Genomic DNA, 27,550 nt, shown 5'->3' with positions numbered 1-27,550 from the left:
CGTTCGTACAGCCGTTCGATCTGAAACAATCGGTGTAGCGTACACGTACGATATAATTCAGTTTTATAATGAGAAATTGGACGTACGGAAAGAGTGCGCACTGAGTGTAGATTCCCTAATATTCAGCCAACGAAAAGGCAAGCAAATTAGGGAAACCAGATTCAGTGCGCCCACTTTTGCTGTTCGTCGAATCCGTCAGAACGTAGCGTGTACGTTACATACCTAGTGCAAGATTCGAAATTGCGCGAACGTGCCTGCGGCGGCTGCGTTTCCCACCTAACCTAACCTAACCGAAGCGACTAGCCAGCATGCAGCCTTCTCTCGTGCGCTGGTAACACCATCACCGGCCCCCGTAGCGCGGCAATCCTTCGGTTTTCCCCACCTTCGACGCCGTCGGTGAATGCCGCAGACGGCAGTCCGGTAGAGCCCGTTGTCGCACAAGCATTCGTTCGTTTTCATCGACGGTTTTCGGCAAAATTTTTTCCAAGTTCCTCCGCTATTTGCACATCCAACTCCGCGCCCGTTTACCTTGAAAACATAAAATAAAACCTCGCCAAAATGTCAATCGACTCCGTAACTTTACCGATTTTCGGACGCACGCCAATCGCGTGAGAACGCCTTGTAAGTGTATTCACTGGTCTTATTCAAACGCGCGCCAACACGTCGGTCACATTACGATCTTTAGTCAGCAGTTCGAGCATGTTTTATGTAAAAATCGGTTTATTTGAAAATCGAATGGTTTCTCGTCGCTGTTTACAAAAAAATGTTTTTCCTCTGTTTGGCATGAATACAATATAGGGATAACGAACAAAATTTTGACTGTTATGTGAGCCAGTTCTTTTTGAAGCTTTCTTCAGTGAACGTTTTTTTCTTCTTTTTTCACTGTACCGTTTTTTTCTAGTTCTCGCACACTGTGTAACCAGAAAAATCTGAAGTTTATCTGTCATTATTATTTTTGCGTAATAGTTAACTGACCAACAGTTGCAGAACCAGGGGAAACTGCAGTCAATTATTGAATGTTGCGTAATCATTGAATCAGCGTTAATCTGTGCTCACCGATTTGACGACGATAATTACCCATGATCGTCGCTAAATCTGCGACACGAAAGTGGCGAGAAATCTTCGATGGTAATGTTTAAAATCCGTTTCAGTGTCGGGCAGAGCGTAGATACAAACGGCGAGCGTATTTTCAAATTTAACAAAAGATAACATAATTATAGTATTTTGGAAGAGAGAGAGGGAGAGAAAGTGATGTGAAGTGCGAATTTCAGTTTCTTCGGGTAATATTATAGTGAACGAGTGATTGGATATAAAGAGGAGATAATCAATTTCTGCGCAAATATTTTGTCACTTTATATAGATAAACAAAGTAAATCACGGAAAAACAAAATATAAGCAAGAAACGTTAAAGAATCTCGATTCTCGACGGCGGTTCAGTGTCATTTAAATGCCAAAATCAAGCTAACCACGAAAATGTTGAGTGTCTTTTGCGCGGAGATGTTACACGAAACATGAGGAACGGAGTGACTTCTGAATACTGCAGCGAACCCCAGCAGTTACCACCCGATAGCACAATCCATAAATGACGTAAGGACTTTTGATGTTTTAAAAAATAATTTATCCAAGCGATCGGCTCAAATAATCCAATACAGTGCATTCGATTTCGCGTCTTGACACCTGTCGTCAATGCCTCATTGATGTACCCAAGGTGCAGGGGCCATTTATCATGGTCAACGCAATCCTGGTAGTAAAATAGTATTGTTGAATATTTTTTAACTACCGTGCAAAAAGATTTTAACAATTTTTCGAAAGCTCTAATTATTCCACATCTTACTCTGGTCGCTGTCACCTTTTTCGAACACTTTTTGATATTTGATTGGCGGACAAATTTACAAAATGTTTTTAGATTTTTTCAGAGTCCCCATCAAAAATCGAAATTCACAGGCAATTTTAGATGAAAATTGAAATGAAAATTCTTTATAAAAATCTTTCCACACAACAGATACATCATAAAAATAGTCGGTGATTTTTCAGGGAAATTTCAAGCGGCTTTCTTGACAAAGTTTTGAAATATACAAAAGTTGACATTTTCGGCAAATTTTGTGCCAATATGTACATATAAAAAATTTCTACCAGATTTCCATCAAATTTTCCAAAGTCTTCAAATTACGTCAGAATAATCAGTCAAATTAATAAAAAGTAACCAGAGTCGGTAACTCAAAATTTTTATAATCCGTCAGAATCCGATCTTGAAAATCTTCTCAAACAACACATCAGATATATTTTTCTATCTTTTCATCTCTTTAGAAATATTTACAATGTTGTATATGAAGCATTCCCAGTAAATTTGGCCATCATTTACTTCTGTGGAATTTGGCGTTCAATGATGACTTTCTGCAGATAAGTTTAGATCTCTCATTTAGAAACATTTAGAGAATACTACATCATTTTGATGTAAATATGCCTTCAATAAAGAAGACTAAAGAAATTAAGTATTTTTATGTTTTGCCATGAAAAATTAAGTCCACAAAATTGTTAAAACACATGACAAACAGTTGGCTCAAGAATTTACAGAAAACTACAATATTTTTTCACAGAGATATTTATTTATTCAATGTACAAAATTTTTCAAGGCACTTTGACTTGAAAAAAAAATTGTCATCACTTTCCAAACGGTGAGATCGAAATATTAGAAATAATTAAGAGAAAGTCTTATCAACAAGAGCTGCAAGAGTTGGCAAAGTTCCGCTAAAATTCAGCGTAGACATTGGAATAAGTTGCTGCAACTTCAATGAGAATACATGTATCATACAGAATCGAGGATGCGTGAATGAACAGTAACTTCATAATCGGTACTTGAATTTTTTTTTTCTTCAAAACTTCAGGCTTCATTAAATAATAACGCAATCCATTTCTCTGCTAACAATTAGGTGGCATAATCTACGATGCAAGTTACACCATTTACATGTTATAACAATGGAGCAATTCCGAACTAACGACGCTAAGAAGTTGAGCAGAAAACCAACACAGAAATTGAGCAAATGCTCTTGCCTTTCTTTCTTTCTTTCGTTTTTTTCCATACTCGTTACTATTTACTCTTATTTAAAACTATCGCGGTAACTTTCACTCCAGTGTTTGAAATAACGGGTGTAGGAGCACAAAAAAATCATCATTCGAGCTTATCGTGTGCATTTGTAAATACTGTGCGTCTTATGATGGAGAAAATCTGCGACAATGTACGCGATATTCGCCGTCTTGAATCTGGATATGTACTTTCGATATTGACACACCCTGCAACACGTTCGAGTTACGCGCCTTGGCGATCGCGTCGAGACATTACGTTCACCGAAGGTCGGAAGGTCACGACAAACAGAGAGACAAAGATAGAGAGAGAGAGAGAAAGAGAGAGAGAAAGAGAGAGAGAGAGAGGCGAGGAAAAGAAACACGACGAGAAACAGATTTAGCGGATAGTAATCTGCCGGCTCTCTCTTTCTGCCAGTCGATTCGTCGTCCTTGACTATTATAACCCATGCGATTGGTCCAACACGTATCAATTGTCTAATGAGTCGATTATTATCTATCCAGGGGGAGACAAAAGCGCAAAGAAACTCTAACAAAGTCAGGAACTTTGGATCTTCGGTTTCCATGCAAAAATCCTGGAGCAAGGTCCGTTAGCTAGAAGTTAGACAATACCAGTTTCTAAGTTTTCGTAACTAACCAATTAGCGCAAGAGACGGGCTTTGTTGATTGGATAGAATTCAATTGACAGAATCTCAGTTCTTAATTGTTCCAGCTCACTGTGGTGGGAAACCTTGCCTTCAAATTTTTACTTTTGTATTTTTTTTTTTTTTGCTATAGTTACTATAAAATTTTAGCAAAGTGGGTATCGTTACAACAACTGTTTAAATATTTTTAGAATTATAAATAAATGAGGTGCAAGTATTACATTTTCTAACACTTGCAACGCAAAATCAATCTGTTTGGTTTATTACATTTTTTCTTTAGGCAAATAAGGCCTCAACATCAATTCATTGTTGCACCATCAAATTATCACAATAGATACAAGAAAATATAGTACAAATGACGATAATCTAGAAGAATATTATCAGATACTAGATTTTCTGGTCACAACTACTAAACAAATTTTCATTTTTTGTCCAGGACTATACTTCTCGATTGTGGTAAAAAATGAAAATAATTAAAGTTTATGTAGTCCCCGTAACTAAAAATTTCTCTCGGTATACAAATTGCACATCATGCCAAAATATTTATGTGTACTATATATGCAAGCTCTTCGCAGAAATCATTTCACTAAAGATCCGTGATTGTAAAAGCGAATGAACTGTCGATTAATAGAATGGTAAAAGTGAAAACGTTAGTATTTAATTGCATCGTACCAGCTTATAAGCTGTCTAGCTGGTATTTAGACTAATACTTGAACTAACGACATTGCAAGCGTAACTGTAAGTTATGTAGGTATTCGGTATTATATGCGAGTAGAAATACAAACGTATTTCATTTGAAGGATAACAAATTCTGCTTTGTTATATATGTTTTATCTCTTACCTGGGCACAAAAACGAAAGCCGACAACATTTTTATTGTTTTATAAAGTTATTATTCCGTGATCAATATCTGGGTTACAGAAGAAAAAGAACTGACGGATCTCAACCCGTCTGGCTGTCTATCGTTCATTACTACACCATAGGCTAGAAACACAGAAGATAGCTTCGTGGAAATGAAAATAACATATTCTGTTGCGAGTGCGAAAAGTGGGTGATTTCATTATTATCCTTATTTTTTTTTTCATTATTAATCATACAAGTCAGATTTCACCCATCTGCACCTGTGACAAACGTTACTTTTTCCAGCATTTGTGAAAGAAAGTTTGATTTGAGAAATAACAATGACGCCGTTGGAAATGTGTAAGATTGGATTAGGTACTTTAGGTTCAATTACACAGTGCGTAATATTGAGTTGGTCAAGAGTGCGCATGCGCCAAAGAACCTCTTAGTGTGTAAAATATAGCATTTCCATTGTATGCATACGTCAACGCTACTTTACCGCGCTGTTTGGAAATGGGGGATTTTACGCACGCACCACAGGCTTTAACAATCGAACTTTGGTGGTTTTTACCGTACTCTGAGCATCCGCGTTTGCAGACCCACTCTACCGTCGTAGAAACGGATATTTCGTATGTGGGGAACGCGCATAAAAACACGTACAACATGCTCGCATTGTATAAAATAAATTTTCCGCACAGCTGTCGAGAAAACCACAACTCTAGCTTACCGACAATTGTAAATGACTAACGGCTCGTGTTCAAATTTCTTCTGAAAATATTGTCAGAGGCTAATTTCGATGCACACCACTGTAAGGTTGTCGGACAATCCTTTTTAAGCCAAACCATGCACTCTGTCGAAAATGTTAATATTCTAAGCTCAGCTATCTCGCAGTAGGTAGTGTAATCGTTGATTTCTGGAGAAATTACAAATTTGGTTATAAATTTGATTTAGAAAACGATACCGAAGTCGAATGACTCGACTTATCACATGCTATTCCACTAACCCTTTAATTCACGCTGGCACATTCAGAGTTCCACCTTTTCTTTTTGCGGCTTTTTATTTAATCAACTATTCTTTTGGCAACAACTGCCAAATTTTGTGGTTCCACATGGTCCCTGAAATATTTCTAAGTCTAAAAAAAATATGAAATTTATTCATTTATCGGAAAAACAGCACGTGTAAACAAATGGTGGAAATACTATTTTTTCCACGAAGAAAAGCATTTTCTGCTAATCTACCATGACAATCCGAATACCAATTTTTACACAAACATAATAAACACCAAAAAATATTACAAAATTTTTCCTGTTCTTTTTGTTTTTCCGTCATACTGGATGAGCCGTTTTGTATTTTTTAATTTCGAGTTCAGATTCGTAATCAACGATTCTATTGCCTATGCATGCAAAATTTCAAGTGAATCGCATGTAAGGAAAAGTATACATGCATGTAAGGGTTAAAGCAGCGACTGGTCGTGATGGAAATCGTACGTACGGTTTGTCTTTTTATTCTGTAATATCACGCCGGGCCAAGGTCAGAAGTTTCGCTCTAAAGACGATGTTTGAATACAGATTAAGACCTAGCCTGGGCAAGTGGTTGACTATGCATTCCCGCGGGCACTCGACACTGTACCTAAACTCTCGTTTACGCGTTTGTAATGCAAGTGATCGGTGATCGGTGATCGGTTTCGAATACGTATAATTTAATGCATTATATAGTGTGTATGAGTATGTGTATATATATACATATATATACACGTATACATTTTTTATATTTTATATACATGTATAATATTTAAACATGTATATGTGTACATGTATATTTTATACCATATTACAAGGCTATTTCACGACGAGGATATGCCTTACCGATCTAATTTCGACATACAATCAGCGTGCGCGACACCGTTACCTGCAAACTTGACTTGTACGAACCGACTGACGAGTAAAAATCGTACTTTTCACTTTTCTTTCTCTTGAAGGATGAAATTGTGTGAAACTCAAGGAAATGATATACGTAGTATATAATTGTGCATGGATGAGAATTGAAGAAAGATCGAAAAATTGACGGAAACAGTGTGATTATACTTACAGCTGATTCCCACTACCTTTTCAGCGCAAGTAAAATCATTGGAAATATCTGTGTAATTATTAGTTGAGAAATTTCTCGTAAATGTGCTATGGTTTCGGACAATTTTGTGATAAAATGCTTTACCATTTCTGGAAAAGTTTTAATCGTTCTGATTATGTATGGGAGATTTCGAAAATTCAGAGTTTCTAAAGATAACTGACGGTCTTTCAGAAATTCATTTTTTGTTGGAAAATTTTGAATACTCCGAGTTTTCGACTTCCTGACGATTTACGACAGAGTTCAGTTAGAGGTAGAGGCATTGGACCGATACGTATGTATGTATGTAGAAAAAAAATTATTTTTCCGCAACTTCATTTTTTATCACTAATTGACACCGAAAGTACCGCGTCGTGAAAAACTAGATTTCTGAGGGAAATGGAAAATTAGTAGGAAACAGTTTGGAAACTAACTTTTCCGAAATGAATCTGAAAAAAATCTGAATATATCTGTGAAAGAGAATTTTCAACAATAGAATTGAGAAAACTATTCAAAAATTCTCAAGAAATATCGAGACTGTTCCATACATCTGCCGAAATTAATTTTTCCGCCTAGATATCGATATATTTCTATAAAATTTATAAAAACCATTAAAATTTGTCAGATTGCAAAGAAAAAAAAACGAGACTCTGCCAGAACTTTACATCCTAAGAGTAGATCCGTTGACATTTCTGAAAGTTTGTGAAAGTAAATCTAGCAAGAGGAACGTCCAAAATTTTTCTAAAATACGAAGCTATGAGCATCGTATTTTTTCTTCGACATTAAGTAATTTTTCTTCGACATTTCTTCGACACAAATCATTATTATTGTAAATGACGGATGCAATTAAATTTCACCGATTCAGAACAATTGTTGCCTAGTTTCGAACCAAGGCATATAATTTGTTTTAATTTTTGTTCAATAGGAAGTAGAAAAAAACGCGACCTATTTATTTTAGCTTTCTTTGCGACTTGTTACGCTATGATCAAAAAATTTTACATGCAAGGGCCCAAAGCGAAACGATGTCGCGATTCAAAAAGCTGCAGCATAAATTCGTGTTCAAAGTGTAGGCTAGGCGGAAATATGTAATCGACATTCCATGCCAATATGATCGATGCCTGATCCGCAGTATAGGTATACATACATTACGCATATTTGCATGTAAATTCAATCGGTTTCCTAATTTTTACTCTCACTTCTGTTAAAATGACGGGTCTTGAATCGATATTAAATGTACGGCGAGTAAAATGTCTGGAATCAAATGTACACAAAATAACAATAAGATTTCAATCTGAAAATTAATTGATACAGAGAATGTGAAAAAAATTAGCGCATTGCTGAATAACAGTTGAGAAAAGAGATATGGACGAAAATAAAAACATGAGTGTAAAAAGTATGGCTCAGATCTTGCATGGTGAGGGTCAGACGTTTGTCTTGTTGGCACAGAACGCACCGTAATTATTTTAGCGATTTGGAATCATTACGCAACTCGATAATACCGGGTGCAGACTTTATTTCGCGTAATATACACACAAGGTATAGTATTGTACCTAGAACTATAAAAGAGATCACTGACACACGTAGTATACTTGGCTATGTTAACATGTGTGTGTGTGTGTGTGTGTGTAGGATACCTGTAAAATGTATACAAGTTGCGTACAATGGAGACTTTCATAAACCAATGCGCGTAGAAATTTATACCAGTGTTTATGTATGAGTATATTCTATACAGTACATGTACATGTTAGTGCTGATATGGTGAAAGTTGATATTTTGTAACATTGCTGCGGTCTGCTGCGTGGCATATAGCTGTATGTACGTATGTGTGTATATATATAGTCAGTCTATTTGCAGGTAGAGGCAATCACGTATTTATATAGGTATATTATATGCAAAGCCTACAACCGACTCACTTTTGTTTCACTGGTGGATATAAAAATGGACGAAGTGGATAGAGCGGCGAAAAGAAACGAGTATGAAGAAAAAAAAAAAAAAAAAGACAAGAAAAAGCTGTCGGACACGTTTGTTCCTGCATGCACAGCATGACTTATCAATTCATTCTCTTGCCGAGATCGGTATGAGTTATAATTGTAATCGTAGTATATTTATTTCATTTTTTGTATTCGTTAATTGTTTTTGTCTCACTTTTTTCATTGATATCTTATTATTCTGTACCGCAGCGCTATTTTATAACTACGGATGTAGAAAGGCTGCTGGCGCCGTTTCCCTTACGACATTTAAGATTTATCTCTGCTTCCGCCTGTTCAATGACGGTTATTTTGTGTCCGGGTCGCTCGGACGGGGGATTAAAAGTAACAGTCTTTGTCTTTATGTTGAACGGAATTCATTGAGCCCGAAGTTCGGAAGATTTTTGTATTCTTCACCGATTCCAATTTACCAATAATGTACTCAGTGAGCGATGGCCACTAAGCTGAAAATAATCGATTCATCAATTAATCAAGTCCAAAAAACGATTGAATACAAATCGATTGAATCGTTAAAAATTATTCTATTAATCGATTATTTCGTATTTTTTTGAAACGGTGCATTAACAAAATAGCGTCAATTTCAGTATTTAGTTTTGATAGCGGAAGAGTTTTTGATAATTTTTAGTTTCGTTCAAAATATTTTAACGTTAATGTAACGACGCGTCTTTGGAAGAAGTCGTTATTTTGCGACTTTATGATTACTTGAAATTTAGTAAACTGTTAATACGGCAACAACAAACTCAGACTTTGTAAATCCACCTTCTTCAAATATTCGAAAGGTGTAAAATAGTAATTTTGGTTCCAACGTTTCGATACATTAACGTTACTATAACTTCAGCCTCGTGATACCCAAAATCCATAATTTTTAGACTTCTGATTTGCAAAAAAAGTCAAGGATAAAAAAATGAAACGCTACGTTTTGTTGTTGATATTTGTATTGCGTACAAAATGGTGCTTGGCACAAAAAAAAAAACGATTTTTTCGTTGAGATTTTAACCTGGAGAAATGTAGGTTCAAGGTATCGTAAACGTGTGATAAAATTAGGTCTTCTATTTACACAGGAGGTCAAGTCAAGTTAGGTTGGATCAGATTAACTGAAAAATACAACATTATTCGTAACGAGTAAATATTATTCATGGATATGAACCAATACCGAGGTCAAGAAACCAATATTCATCATTCGTAATGCCTGGTTTCTCATTACCAAAAAAAAAATCTCCACCTTAAGCAACTGTTACGGCAAAAGTGATGAATAAGAATGTTGGAAAATTATCAGTTTTACTTTTTTCAATCTGATTAGTATCGGCTGGTCAATTTGAAAATTGGGACAGCTGATCATTTGCAGAATATACGAGTTGATTATTAATCCTAGGAATTTTCAAAATGATCCAAAATCGAGGAGACTAAATAAAAATCATGATAATAAACCTGAATAGAAGTGATTCGAAAAAAATTCGGGAATAATGATTGATTTACTCAGAGTTTGAATTTCCAACAGATTTATCCATTTTTCTAGAAAGCTCAAAAAAATTCTGATAATTTTGTGGAAATTTCATACAATTATATAAATTACGAAATAGAAAATTCATTTCCGTAGGTTAGTAGAAAAGCCTTGCATGTTTCTTAAAAATTTCGAAAAACTCTTTATATTTCCAGTTTTATTGTAAATGTTCTTTTATATATATACATCCAAATTTTTTCAACTGCATTTGATAAAATTGAATTCCAACTGTGTGTTGAACGGTTTTAATTTCTCTCAGAAATCCATTCCAATTTTCCATAACGTTTTACGGTCAGGAAATACACAAAATCATCGTAACTCGAACGTTTTCAGATTTAAGATGCAAAATGACGTTTAGAAAAATATGAATTTTCTCCAAAAGTTGGATCGATTTTCACGCACAAATCGCTCACAAATAGTGTAAAAGAAAAAAAACCAGTTTGTCAGATCTTCCAGTTTTATACATTTTCGGCATGAGAAACGAAAGTTCCGATAGAATATGTATTCTTTCCAGAAACCGTCTAGAATTTTGTTGAAATACCTCGCATACTATCAGATAACTCAAATTTCTCTCTCAGAAATAATACAGAATATTCCTTCAAGTCGACCGTAAGAATAACATAATTCTAAGAAATTTCTGAAAAAAGTGATGATAAATTTCTAAGAATTTTTTTCTGCAGGGAATTAATCGAACAGATATTATTATCCGGGTCTAGTATAAGTCTTGGATTGTAGCCGCCGCCGTGTTGTCCGATCAGGGGAAAGTAAGAGCTGACTTTGAAAGGGAAGGGTGAACTGTAGTGAACTGGTGAACTTTTGCTTGCGCGGGATTGTAATAATCCAGCTGAGCTGAGAATCAACCCAGCTTCATAGTTTCTAGCTCGTACACGACGACTTTCAAGTGGCACTGCAAAGTCCTGAAAAATTTAAACTTAACTTTAGAGAGACTGATTATACAAGACCTAACTCTTGCGTGACGATTGTAACACAGGTTTGCAAAAGAAAAAAAAAAAAAAAAAAATTATTTTTCAGCTGCATAGGATGTTTTTGGTAAATATTATGTTTTCGAGTGGGCTGAATCCAAAAATAACTTCCATTTCCCTCCATCAAGAACAATATTCCTGCAAAATACAAGGTGTTTGCATAGAAAAAAAAGCATAACAATAATGAAAAACTACCATTTTATTACAATGAACTAAACAATATTTCTTATAAAATTAGACAGACAATTTCTTTATGAAATATGTTTAACATTCCATGTTCATTCTTTTCGCATGTGAAACCTTTCTTCTTCTTCTCTTCGATACATCTCCGAACACGCTTCCACTTTCCATCTTCTGTTTCCCTGTTTGTATTTATTCTTGAGTCTCACGCTAATACATATTAAATTGAAGTAAGAAATCAAGTAAGAAAGTTTTGCATAGGATTTTTAGATTCAAGAACAGCATACCAGATATTGAATTAAACGAAAGTTTCACTCTAAATGAAACTACAAACACAAGTTCAAAAAAAAAAACCTGACGTTATGGAACTTTTTGAGTATTTTTCCCCGTTTCGGTGAGTGAAAATCTATAAGAAACAGTATCAAAAACCTGAGCAGTTTTTTCGTTGCAGACCTGTGTAATCCAAGTAACTCTACGGACTCCGATGATAAAACAGTTAGCTCCTGTGTATAAGCATAGTAGATAATTGTTTTATCATCGGGGTCCGTAGAGTTACTTGGATTATAATTCTCACGCCAAAGTTAGATCTTTTATAATCAACCTCTTTAAAACTGAGTAAATTTTACTAGAGGCCATCAAAATACGCTGACAAACTCTGCAATGACTGTTTTTCTTCAGATACTGACCATTTTTCCTTATGAGATATTAAGGAGGTTCACTGGGTAGAGAAAAATGTGGATAAAAACTTGAAATTTTCTTAACATCCTACGCTAGAAGACGTAACTAAATATTACATTTTCAATTGAAAATAATTGGTCGAAAAGAATAAAGTTGAACTAAAAATTATTGAAACTGCAGAGAACGTATTCAGAAAGTCGCATTTACATTTCGGTATCTAAAGATTTCTCTCATCTGTAGTTCTCCGTGCTCCTTGTTGATCGAATACTTTCACAGATTTAAAAAATGATTATTCAGATAATATAGCAGAGTTGTAAAAAAATTAAGTATAAGAAGTTGTATTTTTTGAAATCTCAATCCTTGTCCAAATCGAGTTTGACAAGTTTATGTAACTACTACAAAATCTCGGTAATATGTTTTGTCATCCATTGATATTCAAGAAATTTTTAGAAATAATTTTATTTTCAGTATTATACTTCAAAATTTACTATGAATGTCGATATTTGTTGTTGGTGATTCCTGGTAAATAACCGAAAACTTTCTGTCACATCTGTACACAATACGTATATACGGATCGATCCACCAACTTTCCGCAGGCTATTTAGTCTTGAAATTTGCATTTCACTACAATTTGAATATATTATAGTCTACACGAAGATACTAAGATCCTCCAATTTTCAGGCCGTTAGGCCTTACCGCATATGAAAAACACGTTGATCGATGTTATCGCGTTTTGAAATTAAATTGAATTGCCTTAGAATTTTCAGCACTTCCTGTCATCAAGAAAAAAAATTGCCAGATGATTTTTGTGCAAAAGAATCTGGTCCTTCGGTGTATGGAATCCATTTTAAAGTAGATCCCCAGGAATTGCAAAAAATATTTTTTTACAGTTTCAGTTCGTATATGCGAAGGCCCCAAAAAAATTGTTCCACTTTTATCAAGTCCAAAAGTACAGATTTTGGAATACATCCTAAAGTTTTTAAAGTGAAATGAAAACTGTAGGATAATTGAATCAGTTTAAATATTCCAGGAGTATAGAATATATTCCGAAAAATCTGGATCTTTGGAATATCTTCATCGATTTAATTATGATGATCCCATATTCCTTCCACTCTAAAAATTTCATGATATATTCAAAAATCTCTACTTTGTAACACAAAATTCCAACGACAAAAAGTGTAAAAATTCGAACAGTAAGATTCGTTTCAAAGACGTCATAAAATTGACTAACGTGTTTCTCGTAAGCGATAAGTCCTAAGAACCAAAAGCTGGAGGATTTTCAAATGTTGTGTACAATAGCTATATAAACGTGTCCATAATTACAGCTAAATAGAGATTGTGATCCTAAAAAGCCATACATTTTAACTTTCCTAATTTGTTCGGATTACGAAAACTGATCCATGCTCTCGAAATCTTATTCAGTGAAAATTTACTGATTCCCAGTTACAAGTATACAACTGGAAAAACTCAGTGTATGTACACCGGCACTCGTTCTCAGTGAAAAATTAGCGAAAAGTCATTAAATCTTATACTTAGAATTTGGAATCAGTGAATTGTCACGGATTCAAAATTACAGAGTGTAATATAAAATCAAAGAGATGTAATTGAATATTGTGATAAGAAATCAATCGTTTTCTTTCAAAATGGTTAGAAATATTTTGCCGCAACTAGTAAACGATGAAAATACACTTCGCATCGTCTAAAAAAAAGTATAAAAATTTAAAGAGAAAACCATGCGAATGTCAATGTAATTTATACAGACTGTATATCGCGCTGATGCCGGAGAATCCAGACAGACCTATGAAAGGTATAATTAGCAGTGTTACGCACTTTCTCTTGCGCAAAGCAGCTGCTGCAAGATTCCGCCATATTTAATACTTATCGTCAGATTCCGACTTACGATACGCGTCTCCTTAAGGATAAATCAGCCGGATCTCTTGAATGAAAAGTTAGAAAAACGTACAAAACGTTTTTTAAACCTTCCAGCAATGTTATTTGCGCCAATTGTGGTGAACTCTAAGAAAAATATTCTTACTATGCGATAGAAATAATTCTAAGCAAATTCGAACACAACGTTTGATATCAACGATTTTAAAAAAGATTTTATACTTAGAACATTCAAAACTATTAAAGTCCCACGTTTTTCGTCCGATTCTAATATTTTGTCGCTGATTTTATTCGCTGACCCGACCACCGCAAACTGTGCCTACAATATTCAAGAAATCCTACATTATATTACATATGAATAAATGATGCAAATGTAATTGTTGACGAATATCCGATGCAGTGTATTTGAAAAAATTGGTGTTTATGAACTCTGGCCGATTTCAAAATCTGTTCTCAAATTATTGTTGATCAAACGAAATTATTTACGAAGAAAGTTCGTTCATAATTACATTATTGCCTCGTTCTCGTTCTTGCCAAATGTTTATACTCTCGCATGATTAAATACATATTACACATCCAAGTTTTAATGAAGTTTTCAATCGCCTGAGTAAAGTGGAAGGAATTAAGATTCTTTGAAAGGCTTGTGCATAGATACCGTACACTGTACCTAGGTATCAGTGCCATATAAATATATAAATATATACCAGTGCATACATACTTATTGTTGCTGTTGCTGCTGCTGTTGTTTTTTTTGTTATTGTTATTCATTATAATAATAATACGATGAAAATTTTTTTTTGTTTACACCTATCGTTCCTGCCTATGACTTATTCATTGGATGACTTTAGTCGAAAATGGATGTAGGTATATCCTGCTCATGACCTAACCAATCACAGGATACTATTCTTAGAATAACACATTTCCGATGGTTTCCATAAATACTTCTTTCTCGAGGATTTTCATTGCTCGTCAGCCTATCGCTGTGGATCATGACGAGCGTTTACCTCCACGCCGCTTTTTGTCTTATACGTTTTTTGCACAAGCTACGAAGGTACGACCAGGAGCAGTATCAGATTCCAAAGAGCACTAATCAAATATCATTTTACTGCCTTAGATCTGTGTAAACCATTCTGAATATTTTTTTTTTCGTCGAGAAGACCATTGTAGCCGCTTTGTATTGCGTGAACTTGCACTGTGCTTTAGAGACGGTTTTTTGCCAATCCATGATTGATAAGTATTAACTTGGGTGCGAGTACTCTGCACGTTTGTGCACGTAAGCTTATTGTACTCGTCGAGCCCGAGGCAATATAGGTAGTTAGGAGCGCATGACCTTTGAACGTACTGCATTAATCACAGATTACTTTCTCATTGTTAGGTTAATTTTTTTAAAACAAATTGAGATTATTTCACCGATAGTTTTCCATCATTGTTAATTTTATAATCGATGCTGAGGTACAGATCTATGTGAAAGCTTTCATGTAGCCTGCGCCTACGGGATCTGCACATGATCTGCAGCTAACCTAAAATCAAAAATGATATCCCATTGAAAATGACACGGTCGATTTGCTATCTTACGAATCATGTCTATGCACTGTTAAACGTTTTCGTATCTCGTGCAGACTTGACTTTATGGTTTCCGAGCTATGTCTGAGTTGTAATGTCACGAGTGAATTAATATAATTCCTTCATAAGTATTATTGATACGATCTGAATTACAGTAACGTGCCAAGCGCGTTGCCAAGCGGGGAGAAATCAAAATTTACATATCTCGTGAACTACCTCCAGTACGTGACGTTTACTGAAAGTTTTAAGCGTCGGCTCGTCGTATCGGTGTGACGCCTCATTTGCGTTCTGCCTGTCATATATATATATATATATATATATATATATATATATATATATATATATATATACAACAGTTGTGCATTTAGTGCTGTGCCTGGCAAACTTACAGAGACCCAGACAATACGAGAATGTTGCTCCGAATAAGGCGAGATACAGTAAATTACAATACGGCAAAAGTATTTCATATTTTCAAAACTTAACCACTTCACAGTCACTACAAAATTGCAAAATAGTGATTTTTTCCCCCCAATATTTTGATACGCTAACGTTATTAACTTCAGCCTCATTGCTCTGAGAAGGCTGTATGCAAATTACTTGATAGCCCAAGTTATCACGACTTTCGATTACCCTCGAGCAAATCGGTCTCCGTGTAAGTTTTAACCAGGGTTTTGACGGAAATTTTAGAGAATATATGATACTTACTGGTAGGGTCTGTGGCGAATTTATGTGTTCAGGTCATGCAGTACTCTTACCTTTACCGACCGAGCAAACTCACCCTTTTTCTTCCTATATTAAATAAATAAACCAACGGTAAGGGTTCTTAAGCGTGCTTTGCACATTCGTAAACGGTGTTTAACTAAACTACTTATGTGGATTCACCGCCAGATACATTTTTCTCGTGTGGCGTGTTCTATCGCTGGTTTAACACTAAGACTTAATGCCGCGAGGTTATGTACCAAGCATGCTTAGCGCTTCACTTAGCTCACTCATGAACGGGATGTGCTTCCACCAAAGAATATACTATGGGTATTTAAAAGAACGTTTCCATTGCGACACGTGGTGTCAGAGATTTAGGGATAAAATTTAACGTGGTATGGCGCCACTGTTACAAGTTCAAACACAGCCCCCACTCGAAGCTGCCTGTGGCAAAAGTAGGCGGAGTTTCTGAGCAGCCGTTTGGTATCCGTACTCGGCGGAAAAATACGTGTATGCACGTGTATGTTACCTTGCGGTGAAACAACAAGAACGTGAAAGTTATACGATAGGTCAACGCAGCAATAAATTACAAGATATATGCATTTTTGTTTGCAAAAATCAAGTTACCTTCCTACGTTGGGTACTTCGAATATCCTCGCTTCTCATATTATTAAGTGTTAATCATTCGTGCTCACTTGAAAAAAAATAACGAGAAAATCGTGAAACGATGAAAAATGAAGAAAACCAAAAAGTAGAGCAATTTTTTTTCGTATCTTTCGGATAGGCCCTTTTATAAGTACAGCTGCTTATCAATTTTTTGCTCAAATAACCTCAACGGTTCCTGCGGTGTATGGTTCGTAGTAGCAAGATATTTCTATAGTTAGTTTACTTGCATTTAATCCAATCAGATCATACTGTGTCCAAAAAATGATTGTACCCAAACTGCATTGTAGCGTACAAAACATGATGAAGTCGAAATTTGTAACGTGAATCGTTACTTGACAACTTTAGAATTGCGTCAGATTCAATTGATATGAATAACATAAAGCAAACTCATATTTTGTAAACTCAACTTTTTCAAAGTCATTCTGAAGTTACGAATCCATCGTTGTTTTTCCAATGTTACCTTATTTTCTCGTTACCAACTTCAACTTCGTGAGACGTTGACATTTTCTAATTTTCTATTCGTCGAATAACACGATTCCGGAACAGAACTTGCACGAATAACCGTATAAATGGCATGTTTGATGAGGTACAGAAAAATGATCCGTCTACATAATGTCAAATATTGCATATTATATTAATATTGGTTGTATTATCTTACGGTGAATTTTATACATATTTATATCTAAGATCGAATGATTTGCGTTTGGAAAGCAATGAAAACTCAATCCCAGCCGATTATTTTATCGTTTTTTGCAGCCTTTGTAGGTGCAAAAATTAATTACTACAGTTATTTCACTCTAATAATGTAAGCCACTTCCCATTTAAACCGTATCCGGTCACATGCAAATTGACTCGTGCGTCGGTCAGGACTAAGGGCGGGTTGTTCCAACCTCCACTTAAAGTATCAAGTAGCCTACTCAGCGGGTGAATGACTATATAGCATTTTTCCATCTTTCAAGTAACGTAATCTGGCGGGTAAATGGCTCTACTCGGTAGGTAGTTCATAACCATCCAAAAAATACCGACTAAAGCTGTTTCACCTCCCGATAAACGTGGGTAAAACAGTGGCGGGGGTAGAAAATTTACTTGGCCGTTAGCTGACGGATACTTTACTTGGAGGTTGGAACAACCCATCCTAGGCTAACACCCACTGATAATAAAACTCTGGATGTGATATGGAGAGCGTGTATGAAGGACAGAGAGGGTAATAGAGAGGCCGACCTTAAAGATTTTAGAAACGATCAGGTACACATGGCGACAGTAATTCTGAACGGGCTAATTTTAGGGACAAGTCATCTATGTAAATTGACAATTCGAAAATTTGGTGATTTCGAAAAATTAACGACGGAGCCAGGAATCGAACCTGGCGTTTAGAGATGCTTAGCCGGAGCCTTACTCCACTAGACCACCTAGCCGCCATGATAATTTTCAACAATTATCTTCTCGTGATTAATGATTTGCACGTCTGCATATCATTTATTAGACGGCTTTGCCCGTCTTGCGTGGCTTCTCATCAGAAGCAAGAATTCAAAAAGGGTAAACATATCATCTACACAATACATTCCTATATACAGCGCTTGAAGAGACGAAAATTCTTATTCACAAGTCATTTATGTTGGCAATGCAGAATCAACCCGCAGCGCCACTGCCGGCCGGACGCGAAATAGGCTACATCTTCGTAAACACAACGTAACCCAACATTGCAAAACTCAAATGGATGCCCCTCATTTCTTTCACACTACGTCTGCAAGACTTTCAGACGCTACGGGTATAGTTAACCAAAGAGTATGGTAACTCTTTGTAGTTAACTAGCTCAACCGTGGTTGCGACGCTCAGATGCCGGAACTCGTCCCTTATGGTACGCCGCTTCTCTTCTGTCTCCTGAATAGTTCTAACTGTTTTTCCCTTAACCTGTAGCACAAGTGATCGCTCATTCTTGTTGAACATCCCACATTAAATTTATTTATTGAACTTGCACAGACTGACGTGTCTAACGTGTCGGTTTTACCGGCATCGCAAAAGGTAAAGGTACTCGCAGCGCGCGGACGAGACAGGACAGCACAGGTGACGCAAAATTTAACCGTTTCACGCATACATTTTTCCGTACATATGATTCGAAATTCGAAAATTCAAAACGGCAGATTCAATATGGTGGATAGACAAAAACAACAAGAAGGAAAATTATTTGGTGTATATTGAGTTTGTGTTAAAATTGGCATTTGAATTTCTATGGTATATCAGCAGAAAACAGTTTTTTCGTGGAATAGTATAAATTTCGACCATTCGTTTACATGTGCTATTTTTTTAATGAATAAATTGATAAATTTTATATTTTTTTATACTTAGAAGTATTGCAAGGACCATATGGAACCACAAAACTCGGCAGTTGTTACCAAAAAAGTAGTTTAATTAATAGAAAGCTGCAAAAAAAGGTGGGATGCTGAACGTCCCAGCGTGAATTAAAGGGTTAAAGATTCTAAAAGTGGGGCTACATTGACGAGCAAGGGGCCAGTACGTGTAATTTCGAAGGACGAGACAGTTAGATTCATTATTCGTATTACACAGTAAGGGTGTTTACTATCATTTGTGTGAATAATGCTACCACATAAATGTGTTTGAATGGTTTTTTTCCTTCGTCACCTTCTGATTCAGACCCTACCGCCCGTTCCTTCTTGAAGCCTTACATCGTTTACTGCACCAGTGCATGCAATGCATGTATATGTTGCGCATAAATATGTACATACGTACAACGTTATTATGCCTGCAGTCTGTTTATCAATCGTATCTCTATATGTGAATCTTTGTTGACGATAAAATTATATTAGAATATTCGCAAGGCGAACAACTATTTTAATATTCTTGTCCAAACAATAATCGCACGTTTCCTGGTAGGTACAAGCAGCTGCAGATGCACCGAGACGTATATATTTTCGGTTTAACAAGACTGAATGAAAATGCTTATAAAATTCCTCTGAATTTAGAATAAAAAATCTTTTCAAACACTGAAGCGTAGTTCTAACAAAAGTTTCAAATTGGAAATAATTTGTTTCATATGTAAGATCTGAATGAAAAAAATTAAATTATTATTTTAGCAGCATACCTTGTATATTCACTTACATTTTGATGATATTTGATGCTTATTTAATAGTTAATAATCTATTAATATAAGAAGCATGTTTCGATTTAACCGTTTTCATAAATTTCAAACTTTTTTAGGTTGTAGTATCACTTCTTGAATCTTAATTTTTGTTGTTCTTCATTTTCCTACTGAAATATTGAAAAATTTTTATGTAACCATCATTTCTTAATTTTTCAAAATATCTCCAACTCGTAACTCTTTTTTTTACGTGCTTCTCTCAGTCCTTCCAAGACTGAACATTTTTTATTACCCGCGAAAATGAATGTTTATCATTTGAAAATTTCAACCGGCTGGACCATTTGATTTAAAAGGTAGGAAAAAAGAATAACCCTTAAAAAATCTTCAGTAGTTGTATTTGCGCTAATTGCGGTAAATAAAACGACATCCTTATGTAATATTAATTAATCGAAACAAAAATAAACAATACAAGCTAAGATGTCAACTATTTAGACAAGGTTCAATAATTAGAACATTCAAAATGCTGAACCATTGATGTTTTCTTGTCCGATTCTAATGTTTTAGGCGCATGGTGCTCGTTATCTTAATCTCCACAAACCGTTTAAAAAACCTTCAAAATGTCTTTCAACGTTGTAGTATAGTTCTAGCGCGCAAATGCAATTCTTGATAAACATCGGTTGTACTTACAAAAATTGTGTCTGCTCATTCTGAAAGTAATTGTCTGCGAAGATTTTTCAGGCGATCTTTGGGGATCTTCCAAAGTAATATATTATTTTATTTGTATTCACTATCATCACCGGAAATCAAATTGCTGGAGATTTTTGAAACAGTTATTTCTTCTTTCCTAACTTTTGAATCAGACGGTACGGCCGATTCGTCCTTTTCAATACAATCAACTCGTAGGCTTCTAGAAAAATCATATATATTCACCTCAGTAAGGCTCTTGTCGTGGTCCAATTATTATTATTAATGTTTAATGAAAATCCGTAGCTATATTTTTTAGTAGGATCTTTCTCCATAATTTCAACCGAAACTGTGTAGGTATCTGCCCGAGTGATGGCGAGTGGAATATTTTTGTTATTCTTCAAAAGATGGAGAACCCGCTGCAAAGTTTGTCAGTTCCGATGCCTGTTGAACATAGAAATTTTCTAGCAGGTCGCTTATCCCGGTATGATAAAGATCTCCGAAACACATCAGACTAGCTTAGTCAACGTAATAAATAGGCTTGTCGCGATGGACCGAAGCAGTAACCAGTCAAGAGCCACTAATTATTTGTTTAAACACGCGTAAGGCGGAGAAGAATGTAAGGTACCTGACCTTGACACACGCCATCAGTCTTTGCAGTGCTGAAAAAGAATTTTTTCAATAAGCGTTGGAAAGACGAATTATTGCTTACAATTGTCGGTGTAGTAAGAAAAGACTGAAATAGCTGAACGGCCAGAGGCTTGGCGACGGCTACCAAACAGTCAGCGTCAGCTATACTGTAATTATGAGAATGATAATTGTTAGCTGGTTTAGGTTGGATTGGGGCCTTCCGATCGGCCATTCAATAAAAAAGCAAATATTTGAAGTGTTGAAACTTTGAACTCTGTCGATGATTCACGGCTGGAACTCTCGGGACTTAAATATCATCACCGCACTGAAGGCAGATTTTCAGATTTCCAATTACATATGGCTCTTTACCGCATTGTGAAATACCTCTGGTGTGAGTCGGTATTAGATAATCTTAGAGTAAATACGGATGTAAGAATTTGTTCACATCTTACTGACCGCGTAGCGAAGTCATTTGAAACTTTAGGAAATTACAGCCTCCATTTTTAGTTCTCGCTCGCTTGAAGATTATGACATAGCTGAAAGTCATATTTTTCATATTCCCAGATCAAATTTCTGGGCTCATTTTCTTAACCACAAAGTGTGATCAGGAATGCTGTTATTTCCCGACATTACATCATTCGGGAAGAGAAAAAGTGTAAAATACGAATTTCGGAATTTGGTAGTAAAAGAGGAAGGTCTCACACTTTCTTAAAAATAAGATTTCGTCGAAGCAACTTTGGAAATTTCCGTAGGACTCATCGTATGTTGAAATACGCGACACAAATTTCAAAGTACATACCATGCTTGACCTACGTAAACAATGCATCGTATCTCCTAAACCGCTCGATAGTTTTCGACGAAATTTCGGTGATCAGGAATCCTAGTTACTGCGATTCCCCGTTTTGAATATCGAAAAAATCATGTTGACAGTTTCCCAGTTAGTACGAGAATATCGCATCATCCTATTATACCGGCAAATTCAACAAACCGAAGATTACGATCCGTAACATGACGATGTATCGAACGGAAATATTATTTTCCTAAATTAAAACTTCATATTAAATTGTAACCATTAATCGTCAGATACACTTCTCAAACATCAACTGGAGACTTGATATTACAAATGTGGGTGTTCTTTGCCATGTAAATTGATATTTTGATTAATGTAAGCAAGATAAAAAAATTTTTGCTCACTATTCACACACTATCTTCATGAAGGAAAAAAAACAATGTTAAAAAATGAAAAATCGTATGAGGACGATATTCCATACAACGTAGACTCATCTTGTCCAAGAATCTATCTTTCAACCGAAACAAACTTTTTAGGGGGTACCACTTTGGAAAATTACAAATTATTATTTTCTGAAACACCCTGATAGATAGAATTTGTCGTGTCACGAGTGCAGAAAGTGGGCAATTTCCATTGAGTGTAAAGTTTCCAGCATGAGCCAAAGCGAACGCTTTAGTGACACGATTCAGATATCGCCCATTCGCACGTGTGACACACGCTATTTTTCCAACACTTATGAATAAAAGTTTGAGCTGAAAAGCAACGACGGTGCCACTAAAAGCAAGTAAAATTGGGGTTCTGTGACGTACGCTTCACGACACAGTATTTGAAATTGATTTGTTCGAAATTGTGCATGCGCCAAAGCAATAACTAGTGTGGGAAATCGAGTATTTTCATCTTACGCAAGTGTCATAGTGGTTTTACCGCACCGTTCAGACATGGGGCACTGAAGTTTTCGAGCAGGTGTTGGAAAAACGATGGGATTTATGATCGCGCTTGTGTGATCATTGAGGAAAATTTGGAAAGATGATGAGACGATACAAAAAAGGTAGGATTCCGAAGTAGATTAGCGCGCTATAACCTCAAATATACTGTTTCTATGAATTCCCCGAACTTTCTTCAATGATCACACAACCATAATCTCAACTTTATCATTTCCCAAAGTTCGAAACAATTTCAATACACAGGAGAAAAAATTAGTACAAAATACGATTTGCCTACTCCGTCGATAAGTGAGGAAATTTTTACTTTTACTTATTACACCGTAAGAGTTGAATCAGTTCTGTCGTGAGTGCCTTGACTTTTCCCGATCAGCTTTGTGGAATTCACGAAATTAAAAAACAGCCGCTGCGATAAATCTACCTGCATAAAACGAGTATCGGGTTTTATTTCTGGTATCTTACGAGTCACATTATCGTGACAACTGTCGTTGCATCAATTTGGCGAAACCATATAGATCATGTTGAGCCTGCAAACGTGAATTTCTGTCATCTGCGTGAGCAATTGACATAATTGTTCTCTGTTCACAATGCTGAAGGAATTAATATTTTTGAGAATTCCAGGATTAGCGATTTTCTTCAAAAAGTAAAAAAATTCGCAATGTGGTATTACGAATCGAATAATTATCTCCAATCAAAGACCGGTTGAGCATAATATCTCTATCTGCAAGCAAACCAGCATAAATTGTATAAAAATATTCTTCAGTTTCTTACCATATTTCGCCCAACACTTCTACGGTGCATGTCTGTTCAGACATGCAGTCGTTGCCAAAAATCAAAAACTTGGGAGGAACGATCCTTTAAATCTGAAGTCTGGTTTTAACCGCAAAGAGAAAATAAATCTCTGCGTTAGGTCTTCGGATCTTTGTTTTACGTATAATACAGAAAGGCAGTTCACTGTTGACGTATTTTTTGCCTTATTTTTTTACATAGTGTATTTCAAGTTCGTTAACTCAAGTAAATGGTTGCCCAATTTGCATACTATTTTTCTTTCGACATAAATTGCCACGCTCACTTTAACGCATTTATTATACGCGATACTGTCTCCCGGCTTGCTTTTAATCACCATATTATAATGTTTCCTTTACGTACGATAAGGATGATCGTCTTCGTCTTTCACTAATAATAATAAATGTGAGTTTCGCTGTAAAATAAATCGTGGTGCCGTCAACGAAACGAGTTTCGACAAGAAGAAAACATAAAAACGGAAATTTGACCAAAAGATTTTAGACCCCGTGAAAAAGATGGCGATCAGAAACTCGCAAAATCGTTCCATCGGCATAATTCGCGTATTACACAAACACGTGCATAAAATTATAAACCTAAAATACGCGAAGGTGAAATGGAAAAAGAACACACGTGTCTAGTTTGCCAGACAGATGAAAACAGAGTCTAAGATCAACGACTTCTCTACGAGGCAACGAACCCTTAGGGGATGCAAAAATCACACCATTGCCGACGGCGTCTTTTTTATCTTTTGCACAACTCGGTCGGTTCCGTAGATTTCGGAAGTAACGAGAAGCAAAATAACACGTCGCGTGACTATTCTCATAAAACAAATAAACCGTGATTCGGAAGTTCAGACTCAGTCGTTAAAGGTGAAACCGTTACACGTACCAATTGTTGTTGTAGGCCGCGTCAAAGGGTTGACCACATTTAATATCTGGCGCAACATAATGAAATCATTTAAAATCTCTGAAATTTTCTGAAATCCGTTGAAGTCCCGTGAAATTTCTTGAAACCATATGAGATCTCCTCTTGTGAAATAATCTGAAATCTTTGGTCTTTTAAATCATGGAATATGAAATCCCTGAGTTCTTCAACATTTTTTCAAATCCTATGAATTCTTCTGTAATCATCTGGATTCTCTGAAGTCTTTCAAGTTCCTGAAACTCTCGGAAATCCATTGTAGCCTAATGAAACCTTGTAAAATCGTATGAGAGAATTTGGTTTCCCTGCAATCTTCGAGGCCATGTAAAATCATTTGAAATTGTCTGTTATTTCTGAAATCCCTAAAGTTTTTTGAAATCCTTTGAAATGCCATCAGATCATGTGAAATCCTACAAAATAATTTGGATTATCCTAAATCTTTGAAACGATGTGTAATCTTCTGAAATTGTGCAATCTTAAAACCTGTTGTACACAGAAACTGATGACTAGTTAACCCCTTGGGTGTATTCGAAGCGACGCGGGCCCGTGAAATTCAAATCTGAAGGTGTTCCTTTTGTGCTCGGTGCATGCAACCACAAGGTTTTGGGCCTCGAGCAGAAACACGAGAGATAACCATCGCGATGATCCTCGACACAATTACAGGAACCGGAGGGACATCGGAGCCGTCCTTCATGTTTCGTCGTTTCGTTTTGTCCGCTTCCAAGCGAACTGTTAGTCGTGAGATTTCTGGACATCCGCCTTTACGGCCCCGCATTTCTCTCTTTATATATTCCGGTCTTTCTCGTGGTGTAAGTATACATGGTGTGCCTAGGAGTGCTTCTTTCTCTAAAAAAGTTTCTCTCTCGCGTTGGACTGGACTTTGTAGGAAAGTTGTAGGAAATTTGTGGATCTAAAAGTTAGATTATTAGCATTTCGTTGTTTAAACAATTATTCGGGGAGATATTGATCAAAAAGTCAATAAATGAATTTTGGCAGTCGTATAAGTTGTTAATAGTTAGTGATACAAAAAAAGTTATTCAACAAAAAAGTTAGAAAATATCATTATCTACAATAAAGGTCGTTATCATTTTGAGCCTCGAGTGCACGGTTAAGGAGATATAGGCCGACACGGTTTTTCTCAAAATGGCGGGACTTCCGCCCTTAAATTTTGTAAGGATTTTGTGTATTTACATTCCGTACGTCATACCGAACCTATTTATGAAAAAAAAAAAACTGTAATTTATTGCATTATGGACAAGAGTAACGGGTCCCCTATTGCCTGTACTAGTACCAACGGCTCGAAAATACCCTAGATCGGTAGTAATTAATGGTTGTGACGTTGAAACTGCATGGGGAAAAGATGAGCGGGTCTTTTAAGTATCTGCTGACTTGTAGCGACAATGTTACGGGATTCGTGTACCGGAGAATATACTTAATTTTTAAAACATTGAATAATTCGAATATCAGTGCGAGGTACTAAAATTAAATTACGGTAATTAAATGTTGCGCAATGTGCAGGATTACTTCCGCAACACTGCACAATACACGAATACACCATTTCCACTATAAACCTTATATTCATCTTCGAATAACATTTGAAATAATCTATTTTCGATTGACACCACGAATAAAACCTCTTTGTTGCACAATACATAACCGTCAAACTGTTACGACCGTTGTGTGTCGTGTACTTCACACGATGGCGTTACCGAGCAGGGTAGCGTCCGCTGGAAAAATAATTCCCTAGTAATATAGGGATTTCTTCAAACAGTTGGTACAAGATTACTCGAAGGCTTTGATCTCGAAGAAAGTGGCGCGTCGTAGGAGTTCTAGACACGCCATGTATAATCACATCACGGTCTCTCTTAATCAACCGTATAGCGTGTATCCAGGGATTACGCTTCTTGGATGCGGGTCAAGGCCGTTGGTGACAAAAACTTCATGGGACTAACGATGGCAACAACCCGGAGAACCGCCGGTTGCCAGTCGAAGAAGGCTGAGTCCCCCAAACTCTGATTCCCGAAGCTTCTTGGCCATTTATTGAAAGAGCGTTATCTGCCTAATTCATTTCATAATCGGTGAGCAATTGCACGGGTATTGTTTGCTTTTTAATACGGCCGTATGTAATTATTGTTGCCTTCAAATCGGCATCAGCTATGCGCCTTCAAGGTTCTTCTTAAAATCAAAATAGGCAATTAAATTTTTCCATCGTACAGCGGCACGAATAATAAGTGTATTTTATCGGTTATTTGAAGGGGAACACATCACGCCTTAAATGGGGAACTTCGAGTGAAGGACTCTGATGATCGTTCTCTTACAATCATTTGGAGATATTTAGCGAATGATCAACAATTACACAAAAATACATTGGCATCGATTTGATTTTTTTTCGTACCTACCCAGATTGCATTTTAAATTTGATAAATAAAGCGTACATACTGGCATGTATGAGGCATTCTAAGTCATCTCAACTGCACCGTTTTTGATGAAACAAAGATTGAATTTATCAAATGTAACTAATTAAAAGTAAATAAAAATCTTCTCTGACGTCTTCATTTTTATTTTACCATGCAGTCATTTTTGAGTCGAGCTTAGTCAATAAAAGTTACGAGCCTACTTGTTTTCGATTCTTCGAAAAAATTCTCATAGGTTTCAACATCGGTTACATGATGGGTCGCTACAATATTTCATCTTTTTTTTTCTACGATAAATTATGGATTTACAAAAATCAAAACTGAATCGTTTTTCATAAGGTTGTTTTACTTTTTTGTCAGTACGCCACTCGAGAACTAGTTTTACTTTTACCGAATCCTCACATCAACCAACAATTACACTCCAAATGCTGTGTGAATTTCTTGTAATAAAATGATGGTGTGAAAAAATTTCCGT

General features: G+C 36.0%; 1 protein-coding gene across 8 annotated transcripts in view; it reads left to right on the top strand.

The window, feature by feature from the left end:
• The first annotated feature begins 404 nt into the window (after positions 1–404).
• Positions 405–27,550, top strand: part of LOC124175825 (venom metalloproteinase 3) — a 108,567-nt gene continuing 81,421 nt past the window's right edge. For 3 of the 8 annotated variants that reach the window (XM_046556398.1, XM_046556399.1, XM_046556405.1), the window contains exon 1: positions 14,693–14,744. In XM_046556398.1, the coding sequence (XP_046412354.1) occupies positions 14,723–14,744 (22 nt within the window). In that variant the 5' untranslated portion in view covers positions 14,693–14,722. Of the gene's footprint in view, positions 622–1,151; positions 1,588–14,692; positions 14,745–27,550 lie in introns of those variants that run through there. The other 5 variants (XM_046556404.1, XM_046556402.1, XM_046556401.1 and 2 more) reach the window with 5 other exon arrangements.

The sequence above is a fragment of the Neodiprion fabricii genome, chromosome 2 (genome assembly GCF_021155785.1).
Source record: "Neodiprion fabricii isolate iyNeoFabr1 chromosome 2, iyNeoFabr1.1, whole genome shotgun sequence".
Lineage (NCBI taxonomy): Eukaryota > Metazoa > Arthropoda > Insecta > Hymenoptera > Diprionidae > Neodiprion > Neodiprion fabricii.
This window is presented reverse-complemented; position numbering and strand designations above follow the sequence as displayed.